At 36.4% G+C, this 20,252-nt stretch overlaps 1 protein-coding gene across 1 annotated transcript in view; it reads left to right on the top strand.

The window, feature by feature from the left end:
• ERC2 (ELKS/RAB6-interacting/CAST family member 2) overlaps positions 1-20,252 on the top strand; it is a 436,730-nt gene that overhangs the window by 275,488 nt on the left and 140,990 nt on the right. The window contains 1 exon segment of the mRNA XM_017832458.1: positions 18,591-18,738. Coding sequence (XP_017687947.1) covers positions 18,591-18,738 — 148 coding nt within the window.

Genomic DNA, 20,252 nt, shown 5'->3' on the forward strand with positions numbered 1-20,252 from the left:
TTACATACTAAAACAAAAAATCAGTCTAGCAAGCTGCAGACTTTTAAAGACTTTAAATCTGCCAAATTATAGCCACTTATTTTTGCCTGACATATTTTCAGTTTAGACCCACATAGGAGCTGCCAAACTTGTTTCTTTTCATTACCTGTTCTATGTCTGGCTTGAAGTTTAGATTTTAGAAAATGGAAAAAAGCTGTTTGTGAAATCACAAGGCTCTTGAGCTCTTAGTTTCCTCTTAGTATCAACGTTTATTTATTTAGGTTTGGGCTGGGTTTCAAAAGATTGAAATTGGAAACAGAGAAGGTGACTCTGAATACCATTTATCTGTATGTAAGCGAACATTCAATGTACATTTAATTTAAAAAATTGCTGTTTCCTACGAGAGGGAGATATTTTTCACATTGTTAAAACATTTTTAGAGGTCACTAGGTGGTCATGTCACCAGCAGGGAGTTTTTGTTTGGCAGGCTGCATTAGCAGTTAGTAACAAATGCCTCCCATGATTCTGCGTTCAAAAGGAGTTGCTTTGCAAGTAACAAATACTTACAACCTGAGAACTGAAGTATAAAAAGTAGTGACAGGGGAAAATGTTTGGAAATGTAAAACAGCATCTTTAGTGGCCAAATTGGAGTGTTTAGGGAGTTGAAGATTACATATCTACTTTATACTTGAGCTTGGAGTTTACAGAAGCATTAATATTTTCACTACTGCAGTTGTGAATCTCATCATTTTTAAAGAACTATAAATTTGCAGCTTACAAAAGTCCTTGGTTTGGGTTGTAATTAACACTTTCAATGTAATTGTCATCAGATCCTTCATCCTTGCTTTAAATTTTGTTCCCTTTGTGGATTTGCATATTTTATGAATGCCTATAAATTTTCTGACTTAATTTTCCTCAGATTTAAAATGTTTTAAACAGTAAGAAGGAATAAAACTGAATAACACCAAATGTGTGCAGAAAGTTTGGCCAAATATACACTGGGAGAGAATGGAAGGCATGTTTGAGAGATTTGTAATCACTTACCATGTTGTCTTTGTTGATTGAGATATGATGTGTAAACATTTACTAGTGACATTAGTATTTGGAAAGTAAAAGTACCGTGAGTTGGACTGAAGATACCAATTTGTTATGTATGTAGTACAGTCCATTTTCAGACAGATGTTATTGGTAGCTGGAACAGTGATTTTTTTTTCCTTTAACCATTGAGTTCACTTTTTCCTGATGAATATAATACAGACATTCTGGTTATTCCAGTGTCTAATTTAGGCCCATGTCATCCCACCATGCAAAAGAAATCAGGGAAGGACTCCAGAAGATAATGCTCATGGTGAGGCTGATCTGAGGCAACCACTTGACTTTTTTAGGACTGCATTGATTCACACCTAAGCTCTGACCCTGACATTGCCAAATTGACCCTGGTCCATGGCCAAAATTCCACAATCCCTAGGCTTTCTACAGTCAGATGCCCTTGACAGGCTGGCTGTATTTTTCATTTAAACTGATCAAATCCAAACCGAGGCCTTCTCTGTAGGAGAGTATCTGTTGTTGGACACAGGGCCCTCCCAGTTTCATATGAGGTGTAACTTCTATGGAGAGTCTGCAAGGGATGAACAAAGCCAGGGATGAACAAAGCCAGAACGAGGATGAATGGGACGCATGTGGTCTTTTGCTTTGGCACCTCAAAATACATGTTTTCTTTAAATAGAGCTTTGCACTTCTCAAAGAGAGTCTCTTGTTGATGGACAGTGCTGAAAGCATGAGAATGGAGAATACCTCTGAAGTATGGCAGGGTAAGATCTGTGTGTAATCCCATCAACTCACCTTTCTACTTAACTTTCACGGGAAGGAAACTCTAGAATATGAGATGGAAGAGAATTGCTGTGCCTTCTGATCCTGAGACCTTGTTAAAACCAGGCCTCCAATCTGGATGAGCTGAGGAATAATGTGCGCCAGCTGTGCAGTCTAGATGTAGCACAGGGAACCAAGAGTCTTTGACAAAGAAAGGTGCTTGGAAAGGCACATTAGTCCAATCAATACCACATGGTGACCTTGTGAGGACTGGAGTCCTTGGGGTCCCTTTTTGGTATTAGACTTGGACCAAATCTAGCAGCTGGATTTTGTTTGCTCTAGAGGGTTGCTGTGGTTTAGTTAGCTATACTATTTCTTGTCTGTATTGAATAGGAAAAGACCAGGCCTGGAATTCTCAATATCTCTATTTTATTGTCCTCAGAAGACACATTCTGATAATTTTTCTGGGGATTCCTGGCAGGAGCAATATGAAACTTAATCCTTACCTCAGGCTCTGCTGAACTAGATTAGCTCATGCATTGCTATGGTTTGGGCTAGAGAGGTGCAGATGAGAGTTATCTCAAGTCTGTGGCCAGTGGTATATCAAGCAAGGAGCAAAGGACTTCTGATTCTCATGTGTGAGTGTTACCTGGTTGCTCTAAAACCTGCCAGCAAGCTCTCTTGCTTTATGTTTTAGTCTGACATTCTGCTCTGTCAGGAGATGTTGACCTGAGAGGTATGATTATGTTTATCTTCTTTACTGTGGGCTATAATCATTCAATACCTGGAAGCTGTGAATTCTTGCTGGGTAGTGACACAGTCTATGGCTAATGAGATTTACCTAAAATATTTTCTTGACTAAGATTTACTAAAAAGTGATCTTAGCTGATTGGAATAAGCAATATTTACCCAGTCCAAGAGTTTCATGACCCTTTGTAGGGTTCTCACCATTTCAGTTTCTGTACAAAAGGGATCTGTGGGATATTTTGAATGTTTTTCAAAAACTTAATTTTTATTTAATTATTAGGCTGAAGTTACAGCTTTTTTAAGAATACCTAGACACGTATTGTCTCATGTACAGTATGAAATAAATTGGAATTTGTTGGGATTGTATTTTTATGTTAAAGAACAGAGTTTTAAGTAGCCTACCTTGAAGCTGATAACTAAAAATTGATCTATGAGTTGGTAAACATTGGTAAATGCTGTTTGTTCTTTTGGTAGCTGGCATACATCTGCTTCTCTCCTCTCCTGCAGCACCTGAGGTTTTGCTGCTGGAATACATTATTGTAAGGTGATTAGTATTAGATTCATCTTTAGAAAATGAATGCCACAGCTTTTTAACTAGCAAATTTTATCAACATCTTTAACAATTTGCCAGTGAGGTGCAGGAGCCATTGTCAGTAATCATTTCTTTGCTGACTTGGAAATAGTCATAGTTGTCGAGGCTCTATTCTATTACTTAAAAAACTGAGGCCTCTCTCAACAGTACAAGCATATGCTTAGGTCCTTTGAGGAATTTAAGCTGTTTTTGGAAAGGAGTTGGGGGCACAGTCCATCTCCCTGTTCAAGAATTGGTCATTTTTAAGTACAACATTGAACTTTGGGTACTGTTTTCAGCTGGTTTTGATTGTGCTCTGATTTATTCATTTTACTGTACTGTGACTTAGTGGTTCAGTTACCAGGTAATGGTATAAATTTAATGATGAGGTGTTGCACAGAATAAACTGCACAGATAAGCTCTGCCAGGTAGGTTTTAGATTTATCCAGTTTGTCCATCTGTCTGTGTGTCAGCTGTCTGGGACTGGAGATGCTGGGGGGTGTGGGGCAGAGATTTTAAGCCAATCCTGGCTAAGGGACAAGGCTGGTACAACTGCAGGATGCAGAAGTACTGTGTGTCCTGAGATTAAGTGGAAGTGGCAGCAGTACCTGCTAAGACAGAAGACAGGTGGTAACAGCCCAGGGTTGTGAACGGGAAGGATGTCAAGTTGGATCACTCTGTGGAATGTTACTCCTTAAGAGACTTTCAGCTGCAAAAATGTTGGCAACTAGTGACTTAGATTACATTTGAATGGAAGGACTTAAAAAATTACTCTCAATTTATCACTCCAGATCCATCAAAATTTCACTGGCTAACACCACGGGATTTGATTATAACCAGTAATAGTTATTCTAACTGTTGAAAAAAATTAGGAAATACCTATTTGCAGTTCCTCCTTTTGTTGTAGTGTGCATGTGCCTTACCCACTCTATTGATTGCAGAGAAGAACAGGTAGTTTTCTCTGCTATATGAGTGGCTGAGACAGTGACTTCTTAGAAAACATATTTTGGAGGTATCATCAACATATGTGAAAATATGTTCCCATACCCTGCATTGATTTACTTTTCACGTAGGTAGTCAGAGCTGATATGATAAGTTCCTTGTTTTTCAGGTCTCTTGCTTCAAGCTACTCTGCTTCCTGTAAACGTGAACTGAACACGTCAGCCTTTATAAACATCATATGTACTCTGTTCCTCCCAAACAATTGTAGCTGTTAGTAATTGTTCATTACAAAGTAACTTCCACTAACGTTAAGAAGCATGGAAGTAATTTGGGGAGAAACATACTTTGTTCTTTTGTACTTGAGTAATGCAACTCTGTCTTAAGGATAAGCTTAAGTCAGCCTTAACTGTGGAACCATGAGCAGTATATTCACATAGTGGGTTTAAAATGAGCAGAAAACCCAAATCAATTATGTCTTTGTCAGGTCTTTAATACTTGAATGTAGTTTTAAATTTTTTTAAATATTGTATTTATTAGATTTTTATACTCTGTTTCCTACTTTTAAAAATATCTGAATCCTTCATTAACTAAAACATTGTTTTCTACTGTTAAATCAGAGGGTTTGTTAATGAATACAATAATAGCTTGTATGGCTTACTCAGAAAAAATAAGGCAGACATAGATAAAATTTCTTAGCACCTGATCCTTACCTGAATTTTTCATTTTGCTTAATCTTCTAGTCCAGAAGGGATAATGTTGTATTCTCTCTTTCTGCATCTTTCTGACAAGTTTTTATGTTATTTTTTTATTTGGGGAAATATTGTTCTAGCCAGCTAACGTGGTTCTCCTACACTTTAAAATAATTTCTAGAGTATTTCACATCTTTGTTGTATTTTGAGCTCATGCATTTTCTTTTGTGTTGGACAGCAATTTAACAGCATAGGTACCTGCAGAGTTGAGTTATAGTGACTGATTCGTTCCCTTTTGTGCAACAGGAAAAAAGATGCTACACCTGCTTTGTGTGTAGACTTTGATTTGGTTAGTTCTGGCTTCTTTGAGCAGCTGAGGTTCTGTTATTTCTTACCACCTGTACTGAATCTCTGCTAATTGCACAAATTAACAGCTGTTGTTTCATTTCTCACAGCAATGGCACTTAGTTCTATTAGCATTCCTCCTAGAGACAGATCTTCTTCAAATGGATCCCATTATTTGTGTGAGTCACAAGGCCACCCGGATAGCAATGTAAGAGAGCATTTTCCATAGCAACTCCTTCTTAGGCTCATTCTGTCACGATTCTTTCCAGATGTGCTGTTGATTCAGGTAATGTTCAGAATCCTGCTTAGAAACATCTTATTTTTCTGTTGTCTTGGGTTCCAGAGCTCATCCAAGGATGAGCAGTAAATGTACAATGTTGTACACAGTTAAAAGAAAAATCAAATCAACCATGGACATGCAGAGGCCTCAGAATGTGTCCTCTATTTGATTCTAAGGAAGTTTTTTTGTTTGAATTGGTTGGTGGTTATTTTTCCAAAAGCACTATTGATTTTCATTAGATGTACAGTCCATGTCTTAGGTTTTGGAACAAATTTATAGGTTTTCACTGTACTAATCTTTATTGATTCTATCATGTTTGCAAACATACCTCTTATAGGACTATCCTAGGGAAAACCTGGTTGTATGAATTTACTATATAACCTATATCAAGCATTTTCCAGTTTTTAGTGTTGAAACCTGCATTGCTTTTCCTTTTTTTTGTCTTTAGTTTAAATTTTGTAGGATAAAGTTTTTCTTGATTGTTGAATGTCAGATTTGAAAAAGAGATTTGAAAGTTGAAATGATTTACATTCTGCGTGATGCTTCTAAGCTGTGCTTTTATTTTTCCACTGTAATGTTCATTTAAATTATATGCTTCTGTTAAAATTCAAGTGTACTATCATAGCTTCACTTCCTCTTTGCCTGGAAGTGTCATTTATCCTGATCCAAGCATTAGGATTTCCAATGATAATCCATTTTGATCCTTTCAATTCCTTATGATTGTGTTTCTTTAATTGAATATTTTATCCTCTGCTTTTGTAACATGCAGTACAGGTTTAAGTAACTAGGCTGCCAAATACTAAGCCTTCTGTAGTTCTGTTGACTTCTTTAAAGTTCTTAAATTTTGGTAAGACCATAAACATGACTTCACCCAGTGTTCTGCAACAGATCTGTATATTTTGCTAAGATACAGCCATCAAAAGTTTGCAAAATAACATCTAGGCAGTATTTTTGAGTTGTATTTTTGCAAGTATTTTGATTTTTTTTTCATTATTGATGGGTTTTCAGATTATTCCTCTATGTTTTCTCATGCCCTACCTTTGCCCACCAGACTCAACGTTGTTTCTAGAAGAAAAGTGATTTGTGTCCTCCAAATTAGTGAAATACAGTGAGGAGGGGAACTTGCAGAACTTGCAGATACAATGAGGTGGGAGGAAAACATTGCCAACTCCTGTAGTTTTCCATAAGATAAAAGCAGAAAGACTGAGAAGAAACATGCTGCATTCCTCATCAGAAAGAAAATATTTGAAAATATGCACAAGACCACTATAGACGGTCTAGTTATTCCCGTGTCCCTTTGAAGATCAGAGCAGTGCATGCATTGCTGGCATAGATGTGTCTGACTGGGGGGTAAACTCAGCTTTGTGCATCTGGATGGATCTTAGATCCTATGGTTGATGGAGAATGACTGAATGGCTACACACATAAGTCTGATGTCTTGTGACAGGGCCACAGCTTGGTCATAGCTTGGACATGGATCTATATTTTTTTGCCCGTAAGTATTCCTCAAAGATGAGGGAAAGGCTAGGAATGCCTCAGCAGAAATAAAAGATCTCGATATAACTCCTCCCCGCAGATGTGTCCCTTTTCCAGCTGCCTCAGTGACTCTGTCCAGTTCCCACTGGTTCCCCAAAAGTCCTGTCTGTCCCTGCCACACCTGCCCCTAATCTGGGTGTCTGTGCCAGCTGCTGCCCCCCAGCTCCCTGCTGTGGCATCTTTCTCTGTTCCACCTTGAAGGTTTGGTAGCTGCTTCAGAAAAAGTCTTAATACCCTCTTTTCCCAAGAAGGGTCATGACCAGTTGCCTTCTGACACAGACCTGGCTGGACAACTTGAGCATGGAGTGTTCTAGCTATGGAAAGAGCTGATAGTTAAATGACTGACAAGAAAGGAAAACCAGTTTGGTTGACCTACCCAACTAACAGTAAGAGTCATATGGTCTTTTATTTCTAGTTTACTGATTTTAATAGTTTAAAAAGTATCATCAAATACTGATTTTCAGTAGTCACTGTAGTACTACAGATTAAGTAATTTTATTACCCAGTTTTGTAGTAAAATTTGACCTAATTTGATCTTAGCACAAAAGCAAACATTTTTTTTGCCCTAAATAAAAGTCCTTCAATTTTAGATGTTTTGCTAAAGACTGTCAGAAATATTATTCAAATCAATAGAGGACTTTGTGTGTTAGTCCTGTTTGTCTAGTACGATGTGTAAGAAGTTAACTGTTTATCAAGACTAAACATGCTACAATTAATTGTGGAACTTTCTTAAAAGTGTCTAAGTACTGTTATTTCTACTGGGATTATTCCTTGTTGTCATTCAGACCTCTGTCTTGCTGTGCTCTATACCTTCTCTCTGATACTGTTCAGGGATATACTTTATGCCTCTTGTCTGCTTTGAGAAAGTCAGAACAAACTGTTGTTCACTGTGAGCCAACTCAGATTATTTTAGAGCTCTGAGACTGTACATATGCATTTTTTTTAAATGTTTCCTTAGTCTGAAACAAATTTTGAAACAGTTAACCCACCAAAGAAGATCAATGAGCAAACTTCTTTATGCAAAGTTGAATCATATGACGGTCTTCATGCTTCTGGCAATGCTTGTGAATAGCTCCATTAGCAGGGAAGTCATATAATTAAATAACATCATGTGGTATCCTATCTCCTCCTTTCCCAATCTTTTAAGATACTAATTAGAGAAATATTCATGTGCTGCCGCCTAATTTCCCCTTTCCTTCCATGTAAAATATCTTGTGCCTACTCTGGGCTTTCATTGTCTTTCCTGATACTTCTCTATTTTACAGTTATTAATTTAATATGCTGTATTTTGGACGTGCAGTATTTTATTAAAAAGGAAGTTGTTTTTTTTCACTGAGATAAAATGATGGTGGTGGGGTTTGAATAAATATTCTCTGATAAAATGGCCTTAGACACTTAGGTTTCTAGACATCCCACACCTAAAGGAATGGTGGCCTGCTAGTTTGAGAAGAAATATCTTCTTTAATGAGATGCATAACTACTTTTTTTGATATGATGAAATTGTCAGGAACAGTATGTTAAAGTTTATTCTGTACTTAGGAATACCTTATCAGCTAGGCAAGTTTAACAAAAACATATTTTTTAACAAATATTTAACAAATAAACATAGTGAATTGTAATAATTTGTAGGATTTCCTGTACCTATCAAATTAAGCTATGTAACTTTTAACACATACAGTGTAGCAATAAGTAATGGATGTCATCATCTTAATAATGGTAATGATGTTTCTGACTTCACAGATCTAAATTAAAATAGTTGAAATGTTAAAACTGTCAGCCTGTTTGGGATATGTGCATGTGTCGGGTGTGTGTTTCTCTGTTCAAAGCTCGAAAGAGTTTCTTAGTTTAAAGTTAACATACAGAGTTGTACTCTGACATATATTTGTGACTAGTGGAAATGGTATGATGCTGGTTTACACTGGTCTGACACCGTATTTAGTAAGTGAACATTTAAACTGTGCCCTCAAATCAGTCATCAAATATGAATTACACACTGCCAAGAGAGTGCATTTTGTTAATCATAAGTATTCAGGCAGTTTTATTTATCAGAATTGCCTTCTAATATACTGTAAAGATCAAGGCATACATTCTAATACATATTCATGCCGATTTCTATATTTTAATTCAAAGTGGAGTTAATAACTCTTTATGATATGTTTTCAAGTTCAGTTGATCTACATTGGATTTATGAGCTTTGTTATACATGTTGTTCAAAGGCCAGCTCTTTGTAGCATTATGGAAATTAGAAGGAGGACCTTAAGTTACTTTTTTCAAAATCAGATCAATCTTTTTCTTAAATTCCCAATGGAAAGAGAGAAAATAGATTTTTATACATTTTTATTTGTGTGGATAATTTTGTTGATCAGCATTTATTAAAAGTTGAAAGAAAGCCCCACTCATTCTTTTTCATAACCATCTACTTTGTAACAAATGGTTATTTGGAATATATTGTCAACTCAAAATTAAGGACAGTTTATAATTAACAAAAACTAATAAATGAAAAGGTTGGGGTTTTTTAATATTCTCTTTCTGCATCTCAGTTTTGTATGTCTTTAACTCAATTACTTTGAATTCCTTGTAAATTCATTAAAGCAGGAGTAACTCTTAATAGTAACTTTTTTTCCAAGCTTAAACCTTTATTTGGCAGTTCAAAAACATTACCAAGAACTATATTCTAAAGATCAAACCATTCCTCCTGCAAAGTACTTTTATCTTTGTCTTCTATAAACACAAAAAGCGGTGTTGAAGGATGAGGGGGCTGACAATGACAGATTACCTATAGTTTTGTTTTCCTGTTTAACTTAGGTGGACCCTGTGCAGTGCCATCTTGTGCTGTAACACAATCCCATGCATTCACATCCCATTGTTCTTCTTCCCAGCAGTTCCCATTTCTGCACCACGTCGGGCTATCGCATAAAACAGGCAGAGGTATTTTAACCAAGTATGGGTGTCACTGCTATGGAGAATCGTGGTGAACAGTGGAAGTCAATTCTAGTAAAAAGCTGCAAAACTTTTTGGGAATAATTGTCATCTCCTAACTTATTGTGCTGTGCTTTGCAGGACTGTGATTTTTTTTTTCCTCTGCATTTCTCACACAGTCTGAAGCTTGTTAGATCTCCTCGTGTGTGAGCAGTGCTGCCTGTTTGAATGAAATGAGAGTGCAGTGGTCATTGAAGCATGATCTATGAAACTATGATGTAATTGCTTTCTCAGTGTCTTTTCTGAGGGATCTGTTTTACTTATCTGTCATTTTAAACCCATAAATTATCAAGACATCAGAAGTGCAATGTTATAGGGCTTGAAAAAGTTCCGAGAATTCAAAGGGCAGTTGAGTGCCTACTTCTTGCTTGAAAATTAGCCCCAAAAGTTGGGCGTGAAGTTCCTTCTTTGCCTTTTAAAATCTGGATTATTTTTGTTTGCTTAACAAGAGACCTCTATGCACATAGCAAATTGATGTAAAGGAGGAAAAAAGGGAAAAATTTGCAATTGCCAATGTAGAGACAATACAGTTACTGGGAGATGTAAGTAGAGGTGTGATTATGGGAGTAATGAACTGTGGCAGGTAAACTGGAGGAAAAGGATGAATTGGTAAGGAAGCTGCTTTTTCAAGAAACTCTTACATGATTATTCAGAATCAGGTCCTCTCTTCTCCTTATTTCCATTTACTCTGAAATTTCACATTAGGGACAGATGCATCTTCCTGTTTCTTCTTGATTGTAGCCTAATGAAGATATAAATGTAATTCAGGTGTAATATAGAGACTGTTTGTTTGTCTCACGTAGTGTAAGCATTGACATTTCATCCTCACACCTGTTTCCAGCAGAAGACTTGATCAGACGGAAAATTCAAGGTTTGATACTCAGATGATATGAGGAAAAGTGCCTGGTGGGGTCAGAGTGGTGGACTGGGGTGTGTAAGAGCAGGCCCCCCCTCTTTGTGTCCCACACTTAAGGGGGCAGTCCCCTCTGCTCCTTGGTGTGTTTGGGCTGTAGAGCATCAGTAGTTCTCTGTGTTTGCTGTTAAGGAAACCAGGACAACCCCTATTTCATGCTGTTTTTTTTTTCTGGAAGTATTTCAGAAGAGTTTGTTCTTTGAATGCAGTGCAAAATAAATATTCATTCAAAAGAAGTAAGCTATAAATATCCTTTTGTAAAGCAATTGGAGAGATAAATTTTCTGTCAACCTCAAACATACAATTTTAGGATAATCTTTGAAAATCAATAGTGACTGAATTTACATGTCTGTGTCACAGTACTAGCTTAGACTTACAACTCTGTTGTTGAATATACAGATTTTAAATTTCATGTGTATGATCACTATGCCTTGTTTTTAAAGAAAAAGCTTTAAAATACCAATAATATTCTGAAGTTTATTTTCTGAGATGCATACACATCCATAATGGATTAACAGCATGTTTTAACAAACCATTTATTTGCTTTAGGAGTGACAGAGAGAAGCTGTTTCAAACAGGATCTCTCATCACCGTCTATCTCTAGTCACCTCCTACTGAACCTAAGGTTGAATACTGGGGGTCATGAGGGAAAGAAAACAATAATTAAAGGGAAAAAGTTGATTGAACTGTTTTTTTTTCTCCTGCAGTACGATTAGCATGTAAGAAACTGGTTGAGTACTCTACTGTATATCATTAGTTCAAACATTTCTGACTTGATTTAACTTTAATAGTGACTTTTTAAGTTGCATTTCTGTATTTTGTGGATAACAGCTTAAGTAGTAAAGGCAGTAAAAGTTCTTCTTAGAAGGTCTTGTTTCTATAAATCTTAATCTTGGAATTCTGTTAGATTACAATTGGACTGTTTCTAAGAAATCACTCCACCTCCCAGAAAGTTGTCATGAGTTCTTTTATTAAAGCTCAAAAAATTATTCTTAGACTAACAGAGGTGGGGAGTAAGGCAGGAGTGTTTACAGAGCTCACTTCTAAATTGACTGTGATAAGTGGCAATGCAATGTATTATGATTAGAGGTTTCTGGGAGACTCTTTAAGAAGGTTAACTGCAAGGCAGCTCTCAAAAGAAAGCATTTATCTTAGTGGTCATCCTGCAGTGTTTTATACTACTGAGATTTTTTTGTGGGTGGTTGGAACCATTTTTTTGTGTTTTATTAGCTGTATCTTGAATGCCTCCTACAAGCTGAATGACAGCTTAGGGTTATTAAATCTGTTCTTAGTACATTTTTTTATCCTTAGTTAATCTTGACTAAATATATGCTAGCGAGCAACCCTTTTTTCTGAGTTGTTGCCCATATTTGTTAAAGAAATTATTCCATTTGACATTTGTTTAGGCTGAAGTTTGATAAAATACTGTATACAATATACTTTTTCAGTTTGGCATTCAACGGAGACTTTCATGGATTTATTTCTTCTTGCATTATCTTATCTTCCCTTCTAGTATGCTAAGACTTCCTTTTCATATTAAGTAATTTTTTTCAATCTAGGACAGATGCTTTCACAAATGCATACTCTGTGTCTGTATTGCTAGAGATCCATAAGATTGCATTTTTCAGGTGTTAGGTAATGTTTATAATTGAGTTGCTTTGATATCATCTACTTTCTCTAATCCTACCTTTGGTACTTTAATTCAGATTGTTCCTTAGCACTACTTCCAGTGACTTCACTAAAACATTTATTTTATTTTTTTGTTTGTCTAAAAGCCACCTCTGTTGTCAGATTAATAGTTGATCAGTCCTCCAAGGAAAGGCATGTCTGTATTTCACTGAGGAATGGCCTATACAGTATAAAGTTATGTGCAATTGTTATAATGGAATCTTTCACAGGAAACTGTATTGTTCTTTCTTACTGCAGATTTAGAAACTTAAATGTAAAAGGTCTTTCCTTCAGATTGTAGGAAGGTTGGCAAGCGTATGATGGAAGCAGATAAAGGATGGCATTAACTCCAAGGACTACTGTCTTGAGACAGAATAAATCTTTTTTAAAACATTGAATTGTTGGGTTGCTGGTAAAGTTGTGTCTTGCAGTAAGATCAACTATACCCAGGTCATTTCTAAGAGATATTTGCCTAAAATGCTCAAAAAGGCTTCCACTGTCAGTGGCCATCTTTCCTCAACCTCTGGCACAGTTGCTATTGATACTTAGCCTGCCATTATCATTACACCTTGGCTTGATATTAGGAGGGAAAACAACACAGCTTTCTTCTTCAATTTATGGACATTATTTCTTGTTCTGTGTGAATGAATATAGAAAAAAACCCCTCTATTATAATTTGACATAGCATTTTATGTTCTCTTTATGCTGTTGCCACTCATAGACTACTGTAGTTTTTCCCAATGTTTTCTTGTCAGTCATTTCTCTAACTGCTTCTTTCCACATTTTTCTTGGAGTGTTGGATTCATTATTTCAGTTCTTTCATGTAGATCAAAAGACTGACTTCTGCCTTGCAATCTATTTTTGTTTATACTTCTCAGTGTGATATTTGCCTTATTCACAACAGATCCTTAATATGGAGTTTCTCCTTAGTTTTCTAGACAGCGTCTTTGGTTTGTAATGACATTTTTATTCCTCTCTTCATAGCACTTGAAAATCCTCCCATTCTCAAGCCTCACTGAAATGTAATAAGTAGATTTTCTAGTCCATCATTCATGTAGTTAATGAAAACATTGCACAGACTGGAATCCTGAATGGTTTTGCATAGAATACAACTTGTGTAAATAAATTAATTCCTGCCCATTAGGAAGGGAGTGTTTCTTCTGTCTATTATTTTGTATTTTAGTCTGAAGTGACATTAAGTATAGCAAAATATTTGTGCACATTTTCGTGGTACTTCTTACTGGAAACATTAGGATCTTAAGCCCAGCTCTCAGCTGTGACTGCTCCATTCACTGTCAATGTATTAAGGAGACTTGCTGTGGTTGTTGTCAGTCTTTGCCAGGGAGAGAAGTTTAATTTCATCAGTTTTGCTTTTTCAGGGACAAGTTCTCCCTCTCCTCTTTGGAAAGAGCAACATATTATAGTGGAGGATATATAAGTTGAGAATTCTAGGAATGACTTTATGTAGTTCTAAGGAAAATGTACAGAATAATTAACAATGTGGAGCAAATGCTTTTAGGTTTAATTATGTATTTTTTAGTCTGAGAGTTTACTTAATTTTACCCTGTAAAGTTAGAGTGATTTTTTTTTTTTGTGTTAAAAGTACTACGCTGTTATTTGTATAACAGATTAGTTTGCCAAAAAAAGAGAGGAAAAACTACTAATAGCAAAAGGGATTACTCTTTATAAATATTACTGTTAAAGAATGTCATTTAATCCACTGCTCTAATAAATTATTTTAAAATGTATTTTATTGCCATAATTTATTAAACAATAAGGAGACATTTTGGCTGCAAATAGTGATAACATCTCTATAGAACTGTATTTGGATAGTAATTTTTTTCCCTGACACAGTAGATAATTAGAAATTATAAATTATGCTTACACTCTTAGGCATGTTAGCTGGAGAATATGTTGGACTGTGTGTTGTTCTTGGTGCCAGTTCAGGTCTTGATTTTCAAAAATTCTTGCACTGAAACACATGATGAGTTTCGTTTTCTAGCAGCAAAGTGGAAGTGTATTACCCACCTGAGAGATTTAGAGGAAAACCTTGCCACCAGTTCACATTTTTGAATAAAGTTTACATCATGTTTGTGAGAAAATCATTGTCAGCTGCTTTGCTGGCATCTTAACCATATTGCTAATGGTCAGATAATGTAATTTCAAATGTTTCCTGCAAAACCGGTGATGTTATTTTTTTAGCAGGGTCACTGGATAGCTAAAATAAATTGCTGCTGTTCATGGTTTTGTTCTTCCATAGGAAACTTGAAGTGTGATGACAGGGTAGCTTGGCAGTGTGGGTAAGATGTGGGGAGATGTGGGTAAACTCGTGTGCAATATGTGATAACTGGGCTATGATAATCTAGAGATCCTGGTCTGTCCTGGTCAGCAGTTTCATAAATGCTTGGATCTCTTCACTTACAATGCCTTACTAGCACGGGCAGGGTATTTTTCAACTTCTGTGTTCCAGGGACTTAGTGGAGGCTGGGTGCTAGCCCGTGCAGAAGTAAAGGACAACACTTCAGTTTGCTTAGGTGCTCTGTCACAACATCTTTGTCTTGTACTCTGAAAAATGTTAATAAGAACTGTTGGGTTTCTCTGTCTTCCTGCTGTACAGTAGTTTAATAAGGATGTAAGCAACCAACATGTGTCGTTTGGTAAGAGTCCACAGTCCTGCTTTGCTGAACTCCTGCTAACCCAGCTGCCTGGTTAAATGCCACTGGATTATATATTTGAGGTTATTACTGTTCAGATTATCCATGCTAATAGACACAGCTAATGTGCCGACATATCCCAGGAGTGTGTCTGTGCAGACAGGTGCAAGCGTGCTCTGCCCGCACTCTGCAGGCTGTGTGTGAGCCAGTTCCAGTCTGGAAGCCATCAGCACATTGTGTGGCACGGTGCCCAAGCTAAAACACCTTGTCTCTGAGATAAATGAGGCTTTACAGCTTCTGAGCTGAAGCTGGCTCATGTTTGGGTGGCTTCAAGAGTGCTGGCAGTGTGAGTTTGTAGTGATGTATCCGTCATTCCACGTTACCCTGGAAGGATTTGAGTAGAAATCCCCGTCCTTGCACTCTTGCATAGTTTTCTCTCAACGTGCACAGGTTTAAAGCCTCTCAGCTCCACTTAAATTAACTATAAAGATAAGAATTAAAAAATATATTGGCAGTAATTTCGTGGGGGCCAGTTCAAACCCGTGTGTGCTGTGGGTTTGATTCAAATCTCAGAGTGTCTCAGAGGAGCACTTGTGGTGTCATATGACAGCAGCTATTTCACATGACTATGAACCATTATTTCCTGGAAGTGTTTGATATGAGTCGTTATTTCCTGGAATTAAGTGTTTGGTTGCATGTTTTCCCAAGATAGGAAAATCCCCATCAACTGAGAAGGTGCATGCTTGGCTCTGCAGAATTTTGTGGGTTTGGGACTGCAGAATCCAGAGTGCAGATTTTCAAGAGCCCGTTGGCTGGCTCTCCTGTCCCATGGAAGGTTTCACCTCATCTGCTACTTTAAAGTAGAGGTAGAGAGTGTTGCACAATTGAGCAGTTGTGACCACAGGAATGTGTGATCATTTTGGCTGGCAACACAAAAAATATGGATGCAAGTGAATACTGTTATCAGATGTTGAAATGATACCAAATAATTTGATACCAAATATCATTTATTTGATAATAAATGATACCAAAGAAGTTCTGACTCTTCTTACTCACTAGTCAGGTTTGTGTTTTTGCTGCCAATTTTTGAGGCAGAGGAGAAGCAAACCTCAGAGAAGTAAAACTTCAGAATAGCTTCATAGAGTTTTCAACTTAATTTAAACCTTTCATTCTATTTTTGGCTTTTTACAGCTCTAATATGTGTTACTCATAATTAAATAACTATATATCATTAAAAACCTCACAGATGGCAAGTATTTACTGTGAAATTTGCTATTAGAGAGTAGACATTATATTGGGTCTGGCTGGCATGGAGTTCTGACATAGCTTGAGTGAATCTAACTATATTTTAAAACCTTGGAATTTCTGAGATGTGTATTTCTTTACCTATGTTCATTGTGAGTGATTTGAGTTTGTGATGACTTGTTTACCTTCAGATACTAAATAAGTATATCTCTGCAATGATTATTATGGTATAAACAGATTTATTTATATTTTGCTGTTTACCTATTTTAGAGCAATGACTACCATTATTTAAAGATTAGTATTTAATCCCACTGGTGTTAATTACAGACAGGGCAAATCTTTTCCCTGCATATCCTCAAAACCAGAGGAACGTTATGAAACCTATTTTCAATAATGTCCAAAATAATAACAAAATTGTTGCCTGATGCAAGTTAAAAGTAAGAAAATGTTTCTTGATGCAAGACCACTGGAACATTGTCAACACTTCTGACTAACCTTTCTCAGTAATTTTAATACAGAGTGCTATCAGAAGACTGTGGGGGAGCCAACGTAATCTTATTTGATTTGGAAGAACATATTTTATGTATATATACAATATACTGTTTCTGTTTCTTTGGCTTTAAAGTAACAGAATACCTGTTGTTTCTACCAGAGAATTTAGGTTAGGGCATCTGACATCTGTGAGGGTGGTGAGGTCCTGGCACAGGTTGCCCAGAGAAGCTGTGGCTGCCCCATCCCTGGAAGTGTTCAAGGCCAGCTTGGATGGGGCTCTAAGCAACCTGGTCTAGTGGAAGGTGCCCCTGATATTTTTTATGTTTAATACTGGTTATTTAAAATAATTCATACCTATAATTTAAATTAGACTGTTGGAGTCTTATGGCATTTTCTTTTAAACATCATTTAACTGTGATTAGAATGAAGAGGACAGAATAATGAATGAGACTGTTAGAGTGTATGAATAAAATGCAACTGTTTACCTAAAATTGATCCATGTCGCATAACTTGGGGTAAAATAAATGGGTTGTTTTTCTTTGACTCCATCAGAAATATTGTCCTATAAATATTTACATTAATACATTAGGAACTTTAAAATAAAAGTGAAATAGCTTTCTTGACATTTTTGCTGGCAAGCAAAGGACTGTGAGAATTCCAAACTTTTAGCTCACCTTGACTGTATGAAGTTCATGAGCCATATTCATACATTTATTAGCAGTTGGAGCCTAAAGTTAATTTATGATTCATTTATCCATGTTTATTTTTTAATGATTGATCTTATATAGTTCTGGAAAAAAGGCATAGGCCATAACATGTTCTGTTCTAAAAGCTATTTGATGCCTAAAGGTATTATATGCTTTTTCTTGGCTGATAAGTCATAGTCTGTCATTGAATACATTGCAGATGGTCAATATATTCCTTTTATTTATGAAATTAAAGGACAGATTATGGCCTTGCCAGCACAAGCACTTTAGAATATAAGATACTGCAAGATCTGTGCATGTTGTAAAAATTGCCCTTGTCATGTGTCCTCACAAATTATTTATGCTGTGCCCCTGATATTCCCTGTGTAATCCTTTATGTTTCTGAGTGCTGTAAGATTCTGTTTGCTTTATGAAGACTGAGGGGTCAAGATTGCAAAGGAAAAAATTTCTCATGAGCAAATAGATCAAGAAACTTATTTTCTAGATGTTCTATTTTACTTCTAGAAATATATTTTTGTGGTGACACCATGAAAAATAATAAATCCATAGGAAAACATTTAAATAAATATGAGGAAGATGTTCAGATATTTCTTCACTGAGGTTTCTAGGGTACAAAATTAACAGGATATTATAAACATATATCTGTTTTATTTGTTTTCATGATTTGTATAAATCACAAAAGATTTCTATAAGATGCTCTAGAATTTGGGAAAGTGAATTTAAAAAAATAAATATCAAAGATGTTTAAAAGCAAGAAGTTTCACAGAAATATTCTTAGATATATTGTAGTAAAATAGACTGAGGTAAATGTTTTATGAAGTGAATAATGGAAAATCTATAAAGAAAACTTCTTCGGCTAATTTGTTTATTTCATGATTTTGTTAGACTTGACAAGGTTTGCTATTTAGAGTGTTCAGAAGGTAGTTGATTGTTCTCCTAGAGACTGAAAGAAACATCTCACATGGTGAGATACAGTAGTGTATGTTCTGCTTTAATGAGAATGTAACAATTTTAATTTTATTCTATTTTATCAGACAGGAAGCTTTGCTTGCTGCAATTAGTGAAAAAGATGCAAATATTGCCTTGCTTGAGCTGTCTGCTTCAAAGAAAAAGAAGACTCAAGATGAAGTAATGGCTCTTAAACGAGAGAAGGACAGATTAGTACATCAGTTAAAACAGCAGGTGGGCAGACATTAATTTTCATACTTTCATGGCAACAGAAAATTGGCATTATTTTCATTTGTACCATTTTATTCTGACCTCATGTTGGAAGTGTTCAAGCCAGGTCTGACATGTGACAACAGTTACAAAAGGTAGGAAGCGTTCAATGTAAGTGTTTATTGCTTTTCTGTAGTTGTTAGGTATTTAGCTGCATGTTTGCTTGGCTCGTATTATATGCAGTCAATGCATTTTCTCTTTTCCCTCATATTGTTTCCAGCCTTCTTAATTGTGTGAGAGAGGAGAGCAGATGCTCTTTGCATAAAGCAAGATCTGTCTGTTCTGTTGACTCTTTTTAACCTCCTTCTGTTCAGTTATTTGCTTATCTGTTGTCAAATAATTGTGTTTCCAGAAGGTTTCTGAGGGGTTATCTGGAAGTCATGATTATCCTTAAAATAAATTCTCAAATGACTAAAAGTCACCCCGTCTTCAACACCATAAGTTATTTGAGGTTTGAATAAAAAACACATAGTTAAAAAAACTCTAGAAATAGGTATCATGGCAAACAAATTTATGTTCTGCTTTATTAATGAGGAAAATAACCATACTAGACACAGTACACTTGTGCCAAACACAGTGCATAGGTTTCTTCTCTGCCTAGTTAAAATGTTTAAAACTGTGCATAGTGTGCAGTGGCTACTCCTCCTGATTTTTAGGAGATCTGTGGTCATAGACAGAAGAGGTACTGTAGGCAAGGGGGCAAAGGCTGTTCAGACAACCTGGATACTGAAGATCTGTGTGTATCATGTATGTTGTCAGTCACCTTTCCTCTTTCAGAACAGGTGAAAAAGATGAGAAAGTTGTTTTTTTTCAGACCATGTCTGCAGGTGTTGTATGTAATGTTTTCCATTGTGGGACATTACAGAACTCTGTGATTGTTGCTTGAGGAGGAGGAGAATACAGTCAGCAAAATCATTGAGGTCTCCTTAGCCTGTCACAGTAACCACCCTGCTGTCAGGCATTGTGCCACCCTACAACTGAGCATGCTGTGTTAATGATGTTTGGGACATATTGCACAGTCAATGTTATGATTCTTTATCCTCAATCCTGCATCACATGCTGTAGAACTCCATGCACTCAGTGGCAGAAAGCTAAGGAAAACCCCTGCTGCTGTGCTAAATTCCCAGTAGCTCTGATCTCGTGTGTCTAATTATTACAACTTTTTCCCACAGGTTTAAAAAAATAGGAAACAGCCCCTGAGCATCAGTTTCTCATCCAATCCTGATGCTGACTTCAGCTCAGATATTCCAGCTAGGTACCTGTGTTCCAGCCACGATGCAGTCATGTCTCAGGTCAGACAGCTGACCAGGAGACATTTCACCCAAAATTTATATGCTAAGTAGGCAGATGTGCTTCATGCTTTTTAACACTTCATCCACTTGTGCTGCACCAGAGCAGGTGAGGTTAAGTTCCAAATAATTTTAGGGATTTTTGATTTGGTTTGCTTTGGAAAAAAGAAGACAGTTACTTTCTTTTTT

Source organism: Lepidothrix coronata, unplaced genomic scaffold (assembly GCF_001604755.1).
Source record: "Lepidothrix coronata isolate B3197 unplaced genomic scaffold, Lepidothrix_coronata-1.0 Scaffold202, whole genome shotgun sequence".
Lineage (NCBI taxonomy): Eukaryota > Metazoa > Chordata > Aves > Passeriformes > Pipridae > Lepidothrix > Lepidothrix coronata.